Source organism: Eptatretus burgeri, chromosome 5, assembly GCF_056783735.1.
Source record: "Eptatretus burgeri isolate ZD-2024b chromosome 5, Ebu_testis_v1, whole genome shotgun sequence".
Taxonomy (NCBI): Eukaryota; Metazoa; Chordata; class Myxini; order Myxiniformes; family Myxinidae; genus Eptatretus; species Eptatretus burgeri.
This window is the reverse complement of record NC_140965.1, coordinates 14838958-14856399: the sequence shown is the minus strand read 5'-3', so window position 1 is coordinate 14856399 and position 17442 is coordinate 14838958. Positions and strand designations below refer to the sequence as shown.

At 49.3% G+C, this 17442-nt stretch overlaps 1 protein-coding gene across 3 annotated transcripts in view; it reads left to right on the top strand.

Moving 5' to 3' along the window:
* The first annotated feature begins 2225 nt into the window (after positions 1–2225).
* The window catches only part of ELP4 (elongator acetyltransferase complex subunit 4), a 50872-nt gene continuing 35655 nt past the window's right edge, over positions 2226–17442 (top strand). For 2 of the 3 annotated variants that reach the window (XM_085883637.1, XM_085883634.1), the window contains exons 1-5: positions 2227–2387; positions 2550–2585; positions 5048–5169; positions 10588–10764; positions 13675–13811. In XM_085883637.1, coding sequence (XP_085739763.1) covers positions 2255–2387; positions 2550–2585; positions 5048–5169; positions 10588–10764; positions 13675–13811 — 605 coding nt within the window. In that variant the 5' untranslated portion in view covers positions 2227–2254. Of the gene's footprint in view, positions 2388–2549; positions 2586–5047; positions 5170–10587; positions 10765–13674; positions 13812–17442 lie in introns of all 3 variants that reach the window. The other variant, XM_085883636.1, reaches the window with a different exon arrangement.

The window sequence follows — 17442 nt, the reverse complement described above, 5'->3', positions numbered from 1 at the left end:
ATATCATGATTTAGTTGTGTTTTCCTGAGAATGGGCGTGGTGCGCCCATTATGGGCGGAGCCATGCCAAAAAAAACGTGTTTTTAGGTGGTAGCCGATTTCAATTTACATCTTCCCCGAGGGGGTTTGTCTAATCTGGCAGGGGTTTCGGTATTTGGTTAGCCCAATGGCACCTGCATAGCCCCACGGAGCTCGATTTTTCATTTTCATCCCAAGCTCAAGGTCACAAGGTCACGAACTTAGAAAATTGCGAATTTTGACATAAAAATCATACGACCGCCCAAATTTGAGAGCTCGGTTTACAATATTTTTTATGCATAATCTTGAGGTCATTGCCCACCTAAAGTCTTGAAACCATTTTGCTCTATCTCGAACACCTTGCCCGTGGCGCCCCCTTCGTTTGTTTTTACACTGATTTCATCAAAGTATGGATAATCCGAAGAGTGCGAAATGCCATACAGCCTATATGACGTTATATTGCTCCTGGAATGTTCCAGAGGAAGTTTTACACCAAAGGTCATAATCCTTGACCTTTGACGTTTAAAGTTCACAAAGGCCAAATTTTCAAAGTTGTGAGAATCGAACCGGGTTTTTGACCTTCTTCGACGAACTAACTCCAATAAGCTATAGCACGTATCCTGTTTCCTTATTTTAATGTCCACAGCATTGTTTTTTGATCTTTAAAGGTTATGCAAAGGTCAAATTTTGAAAGTTGTTGAAAGAAACCAGGTTTTCGACATTTTTCAGCTAATAACCTGTCACTAGTACCACATCATGTTGATCATTTTTTATAACTTGGTCAATAATGATCACATTGTCTCATCCTTGACTTCTGAAACAATCTACATCGTCAAATACTGCTCGTGAATCATTGCCGTCTCCAGACTTGTTATTTTATTACTCAGGGTAATTAATCGTCGGTATTTAAAAGTTTTATGAAAAAATTTTTTTTTTATTTAATTCGTTCATCTGCAGCAGTCTTATCAATAGACTGAGGTGGTGGGGCCTGGAGGGAGAGGTTGTGGGGTCTGGAGGGAGAGGTTGTGGGGCCTGGAGGGAAAGGTTGTGGGGCCTGGAGGGAGAGGTGGTGGGGCCTGGAGGGAGAGGTTGTGGGGCCTAGAGGGAGAGGTGGTGGGGCCTGGAGGGATAGGTGGTGGGGCCTGGAGGGATAGGTGGTGGGGCCTGGAGGGATAGGTGGTGGGGCCTGGAGGGAGAGGTGGTGGGGTCGTCAGGGTGCATGAGAAGTTGTTTTTAATTGTGTACAGCTGATGGATGTCTGTACACGGTCCAGTGCGTCCCCCGTTGGAGAGATGCAGCTGTCCCTCGGTACACTGCGCCCTAATCCCTTCTTCCCTCAAGGCGTCCCGGGATGGGGCAGCTGCATCTCCAGACCCCAGCTGCGGCTGTATGGTGATCTGGAAGGCGCGCTGGCTTCACCTAACGCACAGTCACGAATCAAATACAGTCACAAATCGAAGACCTCTCTGCACATATCCACGGATAGCAATCCTCCTGTGGGGCTGTTGACCTTAATCCTTACCCAAGGTCCACCTTATCCGGTGATAGGTGAACCAGCACGTTGTACATCGAATCCAGGAGACAAGGGCTGCACTAGCTTTGCTCTGCCAAAGTACGGTTGTTCCTTTAAAATTAATGTTTAAAAGCGTTGGCAAGTAATAAATGCTCAAAATCGAGTGCGAATTGCGCTCTTTAACTGATATCGGTCCACGATGACACGATCGAACACCGGCTGATCGATTCATCACCGAGTTCGTGATGCCAGGTGAAAGTATCGCCTCAGCTTGAACAAATATTCGTTTGTACCAGTCATTAAATCCCCCCCCCCACCCCAGTCAGACTTCGCATCACAATTTAGCTTTGATCACACCAACAATTCTCGTTATTCTCCCCATTTCTTATAATTCGTGCCAGCTGTTGCTGACTTCTCACAATTTCTCGCCTTGTGCCGTTTGATCGCTGAGGCGGTGTTGCAGCTGTTGGCATCACAGGTGGTGTATAATCGGCGTGAGGATTGCAAGCTTTTTAGGCATTGAAAATTTTTTTTCGGTAAAATAAACAAAATTACAGGACGACGAACATGTGGGTTATGTATGCACAAGGTAAATAAATATAGCACCGTGATTTTACATTTCGGAGTCGGAATGAAAGTAATTTAGAGTTCAGTTATCGCGAGATCTTGAAATGAATAATTTATTTCCCATGAGCACGCAGTTATCGCGAGATTTCGCGTCGTCATGGCGGCTCCCGGCCGCACGAGTTTTCAGAAGTCTCGGATCAAAATTGCTCAAATTCCAGGAACGAGACCTTCTTTGCAAAACAGTCAACTCCTCGTGTCAACTGGAGTCCCTTCGTTAGATTACCTGTTAGGTGGCATTTCACATGAGCACGCAGTTACTGAAGAAAAAAAAATATATATATATATATATATTTAGGTTTTGTGTGCGGATCGTGCCTTTGGTTTATCGATTTGATGTTTTGGGTTTTCGGTCAATCGAAGCTTTGAACTTAACACAGTTTGTGTTTTCTCAGGTGGGGGCCTAGCTGTGGGAACGCTGCTGCTTATAGGTCGGTGAAATCTTCAAACATCATCATTTATCCTGAGGTTGACTAATCCTTGTGGTGGTGGTGGTGCATTTGGGATGCATTGTGGGATGCATTGTGGGTATCACGTGACCTTTCCCCCTGAACTTGTGTTGTTTTTTTTTCCACTTCAGGATATGTAACACGATCATGGGTACCTGGCCTTGCCCAGTGCGATTCTAATCCTAATGTCATTTTGAAGAAATCAAAAAAAAAATATATTTTTTTTTTGGGGCCTAAATCCACTTCCCCACACCCACTAAGGAATGGGTTCACGGATCATTTAATATTGTTACGAATCTGGAAGCCATGAGCACTCAACATACAGGTCCTATAGAACAGTTATATCGGTAAGTATGTGTTTTTTTTAGTTGGGGTCCCCGTCCCTCGTTTAATGGGTGAATAAATGTACATGCGCTGTGAGTTATTTTGATAGTCAGGATTTTTACATCACTCACAACAACAACTACAGCTACTACATCTACAACAACAACGCCATCTTCGCTCTCACAGCAACAACCCTCTGCTCCCGGCATTCTCCGCGTGCTCGCTGGTATGCGGGTGTGTTTGGAATTCGTTTGGGGATGGAATTCCATTTCCAAATATGGTCATGAACCGGTTCGCTTGGCTGCGCACCAAATAAGGGAATGCGTCGTGTCCCACCCAATGAGAGCGTGGGCCACGATGAGCGGACCGAGAGCGACAAAAGGAATGGAGAGCAAATAATCGGGTGGATCTGCTCGAGCGGGTCGGAAAGCATTTGCACCCCGTCTTCACAAGCGCGTGTTCTGGTTCCCGGCGGATCCTGTCACCGGCGTGCTCTGGTTCCCGGGTCATCTCGTCACTGGCGTGGCCTGCGTCGGCTGCCCTTGGTCCTTTCGTGCCGACTGGTGCTCCAGGAAGGTTTGGACGTCGAGCCGTGCGCTCACGGCCAGGTAGCCAGCGACTTTATCGTCCCTCAGCTCGACTTCCCTCCAAGCTGAAGGGATAATAAAGACCATTTTGCGTCCGTTTCTTTTGGGTGTGCTTCTGTCTGTGGGCTCGTCTTTAAGTAGGAATTGTTTAAGTGCTTGTGTGTAAATTTGCATTCTCCATTAGTCGTGATAACTCTGCCCTTACGTGCTTTCCTCGTTTCCCCGATTACTGTGAATAAATACTCCATTTGTTAATTGTATCAGCTCGGTTCTGTGTTTCTTCCATTGGCTTAGCATGGTGCGTGTTGGTGAATTACAAAGGCTGTTGCCGCTGTAAATGTACATTTGGACCGACGGTACTTCGGCAACCATACGCACGGGTCGGACACGCTAACGGCTCGACTCGACGAGTGCCGTCGAAGGTGTGAATACTCGGTAGCTTTGTCCGCGTGGGTAATTAGGTATATTGAAGTTTGGCAATTAACCCTACCCCATGCAGTCAAATTATTGACTATTCACGGTCCGGAGAGGGACCCGTACCCTCGGAGTTTTCCGGGTGTCCGGTCGCGTCAACCCTACTGCTCCACCTAGCGGTCGTGCTCGCAACCGATACCCGGCTCTGCAACAATATTACCTCTCACTTCGCCACAAAGGCTTTGGTACTTTCAAGAGATTAAAAAAATATATATTTATATACAAGTTATATTTTTATTTCGATTTTTTTTTTTTTCCTGAAACACTCCCTGATGAACCTCTGAAAGTTTGACAAATATCTGTTTGGTCATCTCTGAGAAAATGGTATCACACACACACACACACACGCTCCATTCCACCTTCTGAAACCCATATATGGAGAAGACAACGAAAATGCGCACACGCACACCTCTTTTATCGTGTGGATCAGTTCGCTTACAAGGAACTTTGAAGCAGGAGGAGGCCATGAGGCCCATCAGAGTCCGTGCTATTATTACCAACCGATGGTTGCTTGTCTGTGTTTTTTATCCTTTTTAATTGCTGAGTATCAAGGAAGGAAGCAGCATGTACAATGTCTAAGTCCTTGGTATGAGTCAGACGGGGTTCCAACTGTTGACCTCCCAGACTTAAAGCAGACCCTCAAACCATTCCACCACTGAAACTGGTAAAAAAGGATGAATGTATTTGTGTGTAGTTTCTCAAAGAACACCACTTCCTGTATGTTATACATCATAGGTGTTTGTAAGTTTCTCATTTGCCTCGTATCCCAATTTTTAAACTTTTTTATTTATTTATTGATCTACTTCCAATATGGTTTCTGACCTTAAGCCAGGGTAATCTCAAGACGAAGTAACTTCATTGTAAAATGTTATTTTTTTTTTTTGGTAAATGTTCTTCTGTGGCAACGGAGCATTTTACTAACTTGTACTTTTATTCTTGGCATGTCAGGGTTAATGATATGGTGTGTAGCGAACCTGAAGTTAATCTCACATGCGTTGGAAGTCGGTGTTTCCTGCACAAAATAACTTGCTATGTGTTCATCTTGTGTGCTGCTTGCAGAAGAAGATGCTTTTGGAAACTACTCTCGTGTGTTGTTGAAGTATTTCTTGGCTGAAGGAGTGGTGTCACACCACGGTCTCTTTGTGGCCTCCGTGGATTTGCATCCGGATGAGATTTGCCAGGTTTGTGTTGACACCAAGCAGGACGTTTGAAGTGGGGATCGATGGACAAACCAACGATGAGCATGTATGGAAATGGTGTTAGCTTGGCTTGTTCTTATCGGAGCACATGGTTAAAGATGTTGAAATGCTGGGTTCAAATCCCGTATATACTGTGTTGATATAGCCATTGCCTTCTAATGTTCTCATTATTGATGTAAAAGTACAGTGATGTCCTTGCATTACATATATATATATATATATATATATATATATATATATATATATATATATATATATATATATATAATATATATATATATATTGTTGTGGGCTGGGGGTCGGTGGTGAGAACGACCACAAGGTGGGGAAAGCTTGCGTCGTCTCCCACCAAACTCCCCGGAATTGTAGGCCGTCACTCGGATAACTCTGTGAGCCGGCGGGTCGTTTAACCAACCGTGGTCGCCAATATCTCAACCGCGTAGCGTAGGGTCTATTTGTCTCTAACCAATTTACCTAATTAACTATCTTTTAATTAATTTACCTAATTAATTAACTAATTTACCTAACTAATTAATAACTAATTTACCTGCTCTTCTGCTCTTGCTCACCCTCTCTCTGTTCTATTCACCCTCTCATTTGCCCAAGGTCATCTGCCATCTGCTTGGAAATCTGCTAACATCACTGCCCTGCATAAAAAAGGTGCAAAAACAGATCCCTATAACTACAGACCAATCAGCCTTCTCCCAATCATCAGCAAGGTGATGGAATCCATCATTGCTTCAGATATGAAATCCTTCCTCTTCTCCAATGGCTTGATTTCCAATCATCAATTTGGTTTCAGACCAGGTCACTCTACCCTGGATATGCTGCTTCTGCTCTCCCATCAATGGATGGAGGTCCTCAATGCCAGACAAGAAATCCGAGCCGTATCCCTGGACATATCACGTGCTTTTGACACAGTCTGGCACCCTGCCCTACTCACCAAACTCTCTTCCCATGGTATTCAAGGCCATCTCCACTCGTGGCTCGCAGACTTCCTCTCCTGTCGCAGTCAACGTGTGGCCCTAAATGGAGTTCTTTCATCCCCTCTTCCTGTGCAGGCTGGAGTTCCTCAAGGTAGCGTTCTGGGCCCTGTTCTTTTTCTGGTTTTCATCAATGATCTCTCGGACTCTTTGGAAAATCCTCTATTTCTCTTTGCCGACGACTCCACCCTCTGCCGTACCATCTGTCATCCCTCAGACCGGCAAGCAGCAGCTTCTTCGCTCACTGCAGATCTGGATAAAATCACAAACTGGTCCAACACGTGGAACATGTCTTTCAATCCAGACAAATCTCACACTCTCACTATGTCTCTTCGAAAGGACCGTTTACAAAACACCCCCATCCACTTTCTCAACAATCCTCTGGAAGAAGTCTTTTCTTTCAAGCTTCTAGGTCTCACTATCTGCCATGACCTTTCCTGGGAAAGTCACATTTCCAACCTCGCCTCAAAAGCCAGTCGCCGACTGGGAATCCTCCGTCGTGCTAAGTCCTTCCTCGGCCCTCTTGAGCTCCTGACCACTTACAAAGGTTTTGTCCGTAGCCTGATGGAGTACTGCTCTCCCCTCTGGGCTGGTGCTCCTGCCTCCCACCTTTCTCGGCTTAACGCTGTCGAAACCAGGGCATTTAAGATCATCGGCATCTCCCGCAATGAAGCTGAGTCTTTGGGCCTCTCACTCAATCACCGCAGGTTGGTCGGTGGTCTTTCTGTCTTCGACCGACTCCTCTCCAGCCTTGCCCCCCCTGCTCTCTCTGCGATTTGTCCCCACCACATTTCCACAGGACGCTCAAGGTCCGCCAACAACCCCCTTCTGGTAAAACTACCAAAATCACGAATCACTGCTCATCTTCACTCTTTCATTCCTCTTTTTTCCCGCCTTTGGAATAAACTTCCTCACTCTATTCTTTCCCATTCTTCCCTCCAGGCTTTCAAAACAGCTGTTCACCACCACCTCTTATCTTCCCCCATCCAAATCCTCGATCTTTTCTACCCCCGATAATCCACCCAAGCCCACTTCCTTCATTTCTCCTGCTTTCCTTCCTGAAAGTCCCTGAAATGTCCATCTTCTCTTCGCCATGTTCCCCGTCCCATCCCCATCCCTCTCCCTTCCACAGTTCACCTAATGTGTCTGTTCCCCACTGTTTTGTCCCTTCCACTCCCGCCCCTCTTGTCTCATGCCTCCTTGCTGTGAGTTGTGTGTTTGCTCTCATACGAGCCTCGACCAAGGTACACAAAAAAAACAAAACAAAACTATGCGGTTTCGACTACGGGGGAACCACACCCTCGGTACACCTTTCCCGAACCGGATCACTCCACCAACTACAGTAGAGTACCAACTGCCAACTCTGGATCGGATGCAGCCGAGTGGAACTGCCAAAGATGTACCGGCTAGAATGAACAGATTATCGGGGATAAAGACCTGGCTAAATTCAGATCCGAACCATGCTGGACCAATGAAGGAAAGGACAAAAACTAACTGGGAACATTTCTCCAATAATTTATTTACACTAAGCGAGGAAATTCATGTGGTACAGGAACAGGTTTATCGGTGTGTTATGCAGGAGACAGAAGAGAGATGTAGTGCGACAATTTTACAGCAACTTACAAAAGAGGACACAGAGCAGACTTGTCACGACAATAATACAGGCAATATTTACAATGATCAAATAACTTATACAATGCTACTTATAAGACAGGCGCCACACACTCAGACACACACTCGGACAAAATAAACCTTGTTGAATGGCAAAGGACATTTGCAGCCACGGAGGGAGGGAGCTGAGATCGCAGTTCTTTAGGTACCTGAACGTTCCGAGATAAGGGACGCTCCGTGGTGTGGCACCCGACGGAGGTCGTGCAGTTTGGCCCACAGCCGCAAATGTGGAGACTGTGTCTGCAAAGGAGCCTGGGTGGAGAGTGCAGAGTCCAAGGTAGAACAGGGCAGCAGACAGGACCCAACGAGAGACCCGGTCAAGGTCGGGTGTACTCGGACCAGCACAACAGACGGGCTGCCGAGGTGAGACGTGGGCAGTCCCTCTGTGATCACGACCTTCCTCCTTCAACTAACAACCAAGGGACCAACTCAACCGCCCAACTAACGACCTTCCTTCTTTCTTTGCAACCAGCCAACGAACCCACCGAACTCTCTCACTCAACCAACAATGAACTCTCTGACTCTCTCAGCACTACCAACAACGAACTCTCCGACTCTCTCAGCACTACCAACAACGAACTCTCCGACTTTCTCAGCACTACCAACAACGAACTCTCCGACTCTCTTAACACTACCAACAACGAACTCTCCGACTCTCTCAGCACGACCAACAACGAACTCTCCGACTCTCTCAGCACGACCAACAACGAACTCTCCGACTCTCTCAGCACGACCAACAACGAACTCTCCGACTCTCTCAGCACTACCAACAACGAACTCTCCGACTCTCTCAACACTCTACTCTGAGGATGGTGTCGTAATTTATAGATCCCCAAGGTCAGAGAGGGGCCCTTGCGAAGCTGACGTCACCGTCCGCCCTGATTGGACAGGGCCTTCATGGGGTCCGCCCTTTCTGGGTGGGATTTCGGCCAGGCCGGGAAAGCCCGCCCACTCAACGCGTGTCTGGACCCGTCAAGAAGGAATTGGAACGTTTGGGGAAGCCGAAAAGGAACTGCGGCCGTGAAGATTCTGCCTCGGAAAAACGAGGCTCCAGAGACGCAGGTGGACAATGGTGCGCTGTGGCCAGCGAACCGAGGGCTGCAAGCGCTATGGTACCGTGGATCGTAATGGAGGGGATATAAAGATTTATTAATCTCACTAAAAAACAGATCGCAACACACCCCCTTTTGCTTTCCCACGACACACAAGGAGGGGTTCTATCTGCACATAATCTTAATGGCATAACTAACTTCGGGACAACTGTATGTTTGTATGCATACGGTTCCTAGAACCGTAACAATATATATATATATATATATATATATATATATATATATATATATATATATATATATATATATATATATATATATATATATATATATATATATATATATATATATATAATATATGCACCAGCTGTTTCACGAGCCTGAACTGCTGGAGGAAAACAGCCAAACAATTTGCTTTCAATTATTTATTTATACTATAGGTATAATCATTAAATTTGAGTCCCACCAAGGAAAGGTAGTCGCTCATTTGGGCTGCATTGACGTACAGTGAACACCATTTGAAGCGTTAGTAGGGAACTTTTGAAATGACTTATTCGGCTCCAGAATACATGGTGCGCATGCGTCGAAACCCCAGGAAACGGGGGTGTTCGAGCGGACATATAAAGTACTGTGTATCGTGTGTGGGAGATGAGGATTGTTACTTGGAATGGCTCACTAAGCTTCTGAAAGAAGCTGAAAATACTTGGAAAAGTACCTGAGAGAAAGGACTGTGCTTCTGCACAACAAAGGATTTGGAGAACTTTCTCAGCTCGCTGAATGGGCACCCATCCTGCAAACTCCCAACCAGGTGGGCCAGTCAAGGCTCGAATGAATGGGCATGCACGACACGAATCTCCGACGGATCACGACCCGTGAATGGACTGTTTATCTGGTTAGGTTCTTCTGAACAACGATGGGAAGGACCTACTGGAGGCTGGTGCATGTACAGGGTAAGTTTAAATAGATGACATTTACCATTAATCATGGGAGGGGTTGAGGTGGTAGCTTCATGAGTTTTGGGGGCTCATAAATATATTGTTTGGTTTCATAGCCAAAAGAGAAATTATACGATATATTAGAAGGAGAAGATGAGTGTGTGTGTTGTGTTGTGTTTTGAAATTGCCACTCTTTTGTCTAAATGTTGAAAATTATGTTTAAAAGACAATTTGAATTGCAAATTTCATGTTAGCCATGTCAAGTTATATTAAAAGAGCCCAGTGAGTAGAACTGAGTCAGGTGAATTGAGGAGATTAAAGGGGAAGTGCTTTCGGCCCCCACAAAAAAAAATACAGAAAATCTGCAAATGTGATACAGTGCTACAAATTCATGTGATACAGAAAATCTGCAAATTAGGGAATGATAATCCACTCAACAGAAGATTTTCTGCACAGGGTTCTTTGAGATGGCGAGCTGAGTTTGCTTTAAGTGCTATTCCCACTACCGGATAAGCTTCTCCAATCAATGCTGGCTGTCTATACCTGCAGAAGTAGATTCATGGAAACCACAGTGACAGCATTAAGTTTTTTTTTTTTTTTTTTTTTTTTTTTTTTTTTTTTTTTCCCCTCCCCCATCGAACCACTTCTGTTTGAGGAATTTTGTCCAGATAAGTTTCGTACTGACATCCCTTTAAATCTGCTGAACCTTCCATGCAGATTCAGTTGCCTTTGTGTCCAATTTGTCGTGTGTTCTGGCAGTCTCTGCCTGCTGTGATCCTTGAAGAACCCTTGGCGCAAGGAGATCGAAATGCACCACAGTTTGGAAGGTCATGTGCTCAACCACAAGTGGAACCTCCAACTCCGGTTCAGACGCTCAGCACCGAGAAGGAGGAGATGCGTATAGCCTGGCGTTATCAAAACCTTCCCAAAGTGCAGGTATGTAATTAATTTAATTACTCCATTAGCCTTTGACATACCTTTGGAGTCCTCACACTAAAGCCTGATGTTGCCTTCATGTAGCCCAGTTTAAACATGTTTAATATGTCTACATGTTGATGTTCAGTTTATGGCGTGATTATTTTGCTCTTTTTCTTGTTAGGAATGTCGTACGTTTGTGTTGTGAATTTTATGTCATGAATGTGGTTTTTTGCTCTGCCAAATGTCATTTTCTGTCGATTTTATGGCTTTTAAAGTATCTAGCAATATTTGACGAGAGCGAAGTCCGTGGCACGCCATCGCAAATCCCCACACTTCCCACCAAAAGCAAGGTTGAAAGGTGGCAAAAAGTTCCACCAGGAATGACCCACTATCAAATTTTCAGTTAAAAGAAGTTCTCTTTTGATCCCTGTGACCTTAAGTCACAGGGATTTCTGATCTCTGGGATATGAACCGGGGTTCAAATCAAAAAATTGTTCCATATTTCGTACGTCCCCCAATCTTGATTGCATACACAAGGGTTCATCAAAACAATGTTTAAACATCGGGGCAATACGGCTGGGTGCTCACCTGGTAGCAGCTGGATAAGATAACCCCAGGACTGGATAAGAACCACTGGTTGGCATGGATGACCCACAGAATATATAATGCAGAAGAAAGTAAATACCTATGGATATATATATTTTTTTGTCGTGAATAAATTTTAGTGCATCGCGGGTGATGAAGGTTGTGGTCAAGTTTCATCAAAATCGTGTGTGTAGTTTCAGAGAAAAAAAGCAAATACCCTTTTGGGGGGCAACCCCCCCCGCAGACTCCCATAGACCCCAATTTTTATTCTATTTTTATTTTTATTATTTTTCATGCGATGAACAATCTTTGGTACATCACGTGATTTTATTTTTTTGTATACCTTGTCGAGGCTCATTTGAGAGCTAACACACAATGCACAGCAAAGGGTGAGAGGGGGAAGGACAAAACAGAGAGGAATAGAGACATTAGAAGATCTGTGGAAGGGAGAGGGATGGGGTGGGGTGGAGAACATGGGGTATAAAGATGGACATTACAGGGACTTTCAGGAAGGAAAGCAGGGAACTTGAAGAGGGTGGGTTTGGGGTGGATTAACGGGGGTAGAAAAGATCAAGGTTTTGGATGGGGGAAGATAAGAGGTGGTGGTGAACACCTGTTTTGAAGGTCTGGAGAGAAGAATGGGTTTGAACAGAGTGAGGGAGATTATTCCAAAGGTGGGGGAAAAGAGGAATGAAAGAGTGAAGGTGAGCAGTGATTCGTGATTTTGGTAGTTTTACAGGAAGGGGGTTGTTGGCGGACCTTGAGCGTCCTGCGGAAATATGGAGGGGACATATCACAGAAGAGCAAGGGGGGGGGCACGATGCTGGAGAGGAGACTGGAAGACAGAAAGACCACCGACCTGCCTGCGGTGAAAGAGTGTAAGGGCCAAAGACTCAGCCTCATCGTGGGAGATACCAATGATCCGAAATGCCTTGGTTTCCACAGCGTAAAGCCGAGAAAGGTGAGAGGCAGGAGCACCAGCCCTGAGGGGAGAGGTGTACTCCATCAGACTGCAGGCAAAAGCTTTGTATGTGGTTAGCAGCTCAGGTGGGCCGAGGAAGGACTTTGCACGATGGAGGATTCCCAGTCAGCGACTGGCTTTGGAGGTGAGGTTGGAAATGTAGCTTTCCCAGGAAAGATCATGGCAGATAGTGAGACTCAGAAGCTTGAATGAAAGGACTTCTTCCCGATGGGGATGGGGTTTCCAAAAAAAAGGGGGTTTCCAGATGGGAGGGTTGTGATGAAGGTTTTAGTCAAGTTTCATCAGAACTGTGAGTAGTTGCTGAGAAGAAAGCAAATATCTTTTTTGGAGGGGGGGGGAATCCCCCCCCCCTGTAAACTCGCATCATAGATCCCCTCAAACCCCAATATAATTTTTTTCAATATTTATTATTAATATATATATATATATTTTAATGGTGTGAACAAACTTTGGCACATCACAGGTGATGAAGGTTGTGGTCAAGTTTCATCAGAATTGTTGGTGTAGTTTGTGAGAAGAAAGCAAATACCTGTTTTTGGGGGCAACCCCCGTAAACCCTCTCAGGGCCCTATTGTTTTTTTTTATTTTATATTTTAAATAATGCCATGAACAAACTTTGGTACATACACGGTGATGCACGTTTTGGTAAAGTTTCATCGAAATCGTATGTGCAGTTTCAGAGAAGAAGTTGAAAGTATATGTGGATAAACGGATGGACTGACTGATGGACAGATGGACTGACTGACAGACTGTCTGACTGATGGACAGACAGACAGACTGACTGACGGACAGACGGCGCGCCATACCATAAGCTCCCCAGAACTACGTTCCAGGTGAGCTAAAATGTGCCTGAAATTGCAATTTTTTTTTTTGTATTTGACCTTTTGACCAAGTAAGTCCAGAGCCCCAGGGAACGGGACTAAAATGACACTGATCTCACACCTTCATGCCAGGTGGTGATCATAACCAAGTTTCGTGAATTTCTGCACAACCGTTTAGGAGTAGATAGTGTGACGGACGGATAGACGGACAAACAGAGCCGATAGCAATATGCCCCTTGTTTTTTTTCAAAAAGTGTGGGGATAATGATGTCTCGGCTCTTTGACTCCCTTTATTTTTCCCATCAATTTCCTTACCTTTTTCCTCCTTTCATTCTATTTTGTGATGCCGGTTATTTTTGGCTTCACAAATGTGGTTTGGTACACAATGATGGGTGGTGTATATTAGCAGTTCCATTCAACATAGCCATTCATTTCCATTACCTCCTGTATTTGTGTATCGAGGGGTCACTGAGATTATGCTGCACTTCCTGAAGCAAACGAAGCATGTCGTTGCATATTTTCACGTGTGTGTACGTGCAGAACGCTCTGAGGTCCGATACGCGATTTGGCCATAATTATGACTTTTCACATACAATGGAGAAAGAGCGCCTGCAAGCCATTCCGTGCTGCACATTTTACCCACCTGACTTGTCCATATCATCCGGCAGTTCAACACTGTGAGTGCAACACCTTACCCTCCATTGCACATACTGACGCACTGTTCCAGCTTTTCCAACACTGTACTTTTAGCCCACTTCTATAATCAGCTCATATCGTACAATATGGCAACAAATACAAGTCGGTTGTTTGTGCTTAAAATTGCACGTCTTATCTTTATGACTGCAGAATACGTTATTTGCAGCAAATGTATTTTCAATATAAGCTTAAAGATTTTGTTTAAAATTGCAAAATATAACTGTGTTAGTGGGGATGTACAGAGTATTGTGACACGTTATGTAAGGAAAATGGCAGCAGTTGGTAATGCATCCTGATAGATGTTGTACGGATGGAAGCAGGGGTGGGGTGTACAGACAGAAGCAGGGTTGGGGTGTGCGGACGGAAGCAGGGTTGGGGTGTGCGGACGGAAGCAGGGTTGGGGTGTGCGGACGGAAGCAGGGTTGGGGTGTGCGGACGGAAGCAGGGTTGGGGTGTGCGGACGGAAGCAGGGTTGGGGTGTGCGGACGGAAGCAGGGTTGGGGTGTGCGGACGGAAGCAGGGTTGGGGTGTGCGGACGGAAGCAGGGTTGGGGTGTGAGGACGGAAGCAGGGTTGGGGTGTGCGGACGGAAGCTGGGTTGGGGTGTGCGGACGGAAGCAGGGTTGGGGTGTGCGGACGGAAGCAGGGTGGGGGTGTGCGGACGGAAGCAGGGTTGGGGTGTGCGGACGGAAGCAGGGTTGGGGTGTCCGGACGGAAGCAGGGTTGGGGTGTGCGGACGGAAGCAGGGTTGGGGCGTGCGGACGGAAGCAGGGTTGGGGTGTGCGGACGGAAGCAGGGTTGGGGTGTGCGGACGGAAGCAGGGTTGGGGTGTGCGGACGGAAGCAGGGTTGGGGTGTGCGGACGAAGCAGGGTTGGGGTGTGCGGACGGAAGCAGGGTTGGGGTGTGCGGACGGAAGCAGGGTTGGGGTGTGCGGACGGAAGCAGGGTTGGGGTGTGCGGACGGAAGCAGGGTTGGGGTGTGCGGACGGAAGCAGGGTTGGGGTGTGCGGACGGAAGCAGGGTTGGGGTGTGCGGGACGGAAGCAGGGTTGGGGTGTGCGGACGGAAGCAGGGTTGGGGTGTGCGGACGGAAGCAGGGTTGGGGTGTGCGGACGGAAGCAGGGTTGGGGTGTGCGGACGGAAGCAGGGTTGGGGTGTGCGGACGGAAGCAGGGTTGGGGTGTGCGGACGGAAGCAGGGTTGGGGTGTGCGGACGGAAGCAGGGTTGGGGTGTGCGGACGGAAGCAGGGTTGGGGTGTGCGGACGGAAGCAGGGTTGGGGTGTGCGGACGGAAGCAGGGTTGGGGTGTGCGGACGGAAGCAGGGTTGGGGTGTGCGGACGGAAGCAGGGCTGGGGTGTGCGGACGGAAGCAGGGTTGGGGTGTGCGGACGGAAGCAGGGTTGGGGTGTGCGGACGGAAGCAGGGTTGGGGTGTGCGGACGGAAGCAGGGTTGGGGTGTGCGGACGGAAGCAGGGTTGGGGTGTGCGGACGGAAGCAGGGTTGGGGTGTGCGGACGGAAGCAGGGTTGGGGTGTGCGGACGGAAGCAGGGTTGGGGTGTGCGGACGGAAGCAGGGTTGGGGTGTGCGGACGGAAGCAGGGTTGGGGTGTGCGGACGGAAGCAGGGTTGGGGTGTGCGGACGGAAGCAGGGTTGGGGTGTGCGGACGGAAGCAGGGTTGGGGTGTGCGGACGGAAGCAGGGTTGGGGTGTGCGGACGGAAGCAGGGTTGGGGTGTGCGGACGGAAGCAGGGTTGGGGTGTGCGGACGGAAGCAGGGTTGGGGTGTGCGGACGGAAGCAGGGTTGGGGTGTGCGGACGGAAGCAGGGTTGGGGTGTGCGGACGGAAGCAGGGTTGGGGGTGTGCGGACGGAAGCAGGGTTGGGGTGTGCGGACGGAAGCAGGGGTTGGGGTGTGCGGACGGAAGCAGGGTTGGGGTGTGCGGACGGAAGCAGGGTTGGGGTGTGCGGACGGAAGCAGGGTTGGGGTGTGCGGACGGAAGCAGGGTTGGGGTGTGCGGACGGAAGCAGGGTTGGGGTGTGCGGACGGAAGCAGGGTTGGGGTGTGCGGACGGAAGCAGGGTTGGGGTGTGCGGACGGAAGCAGGGTTGGGTGTGTGCGGACGGAAGCAGGGTTGGGGTGTGCGGACGGGAAGCAGGGTTGGGGTGTGCCGACGGAAGCAGGGTTGGGGTGTGCCGACGGAAGCAGGGTTGGGGTGTGCCGACGGAAGCAGGGTTGGGGTGTGCCGACGGAAGCAGGGTTGGGGTGTGCCGACGGAAGCAGGGTTGGGGTGTGCCGACGGAAGCAGGGTTGGGGTGTGCCGACGGAAGCAGGGTTGGGGTGTGCCGACGGAAGCAGGGTTGGGGTGTGCCGACGAAGCAGGGTTGGGGTGTGCCGACGGAAGCAGGGTTGGGGTGTGCCGACGGAAGCAGGGTTGGGGTGTGCCGACGGAAGCAGGGTTGGGGTGTGCCGACGGAAGCAGGGTTGGGGTGTGCCGACGGAAGCAGGGTTGGGGTGTGCCGACGGAAGCAGGGTTGGGGTGTGCGGACGGAAGCAGGGTTGGGGTGTGCGGACGGAAGCAGGGTTGGGGTGTGCCGACGGAAGCAGGGTTGGGGTGTGCCGACGGAAGCAGGGTTGGGGTGTGCCGACGGAAGCAGGGTTGGGGTGTGCGGACGGAAGCAGGGGTGGGGTGTGCGGACGGAAGCAGGGGTGGGGTGTGCGGACGGAAGCAGGGGTGGGGTGTGCGGACGGAAGCAGGGGTGGGGTGTGCGGACGGAAGCAGGGTTGGGGTGTGCGGACGGAAGCAGGGTTGGGGTGTGCGGACGGAAGCAGGGTTGGGGTGTGCGGACGGAAGCAGGGTTGGGGTGTGCGGACGGAAGCAGGGTTGGGGTGTGCGGACGGAAGCAGGGTTGGGGTGTGCGGACGGAAGCAGGGTTGGGGTGTGCGGACGGAAGCAGGGTTGGGGTGTGCGGACGGAAGCAGGGTTGGGGTGTGCGGACGGAAGCAGGGTTGGGGTGTGCGGACGGAAGCAGGGTTGGGGTGTGCGGACGGAAGCAGGGTTGGGGTGTGCGGACGGAAGCAGGGTTGGGGTGTGCGGACGGAAGCAGGGTTGGGGTGTGCGGACGGAAGCAGGGTTGGGGTGTGCCGACGGAAGCAGGGTTGGGGTGTGCCGACGGAAGCAGGGTTGGGGTGTGCCGACGGAAGCAGGGTTGGGGTGTGCCGACGGAAGCAGGGTTGGGGTGTGCCGACGGAAGCAGGGTTGGGGTGTGCCGACGGAAGCAGGGTTGGGGTGTGCCGTCGGAAGCAGGGTTGGGGTGTGCCGACGGAAGCAGGGTTGGGGTGTGCCGCCGGAAGCAGGGTTGGGGTGTGCCGACGGAAGCAGGGTTGGGGTGTGCCGACGGAAGCAGGGTTGGGGTGTGCCGACGGAAGCAGGGTTGGGGTGTGCCGACGCAAGCAGGCTTGGGGTGTGCCGACGGAAGCAGGGTTGGGGTGTGCCGACGGAAGCAGGGTTGGGGTGTGCCGACGGAAGCAGGGTTGGGGTGGGCCGACGGACGCAGGGTTGGGGTGTGCCGACGGAAGCAGGGTTGGGGTGTGCCGAGGGAAGCAGGGTTGGGGTGTGCC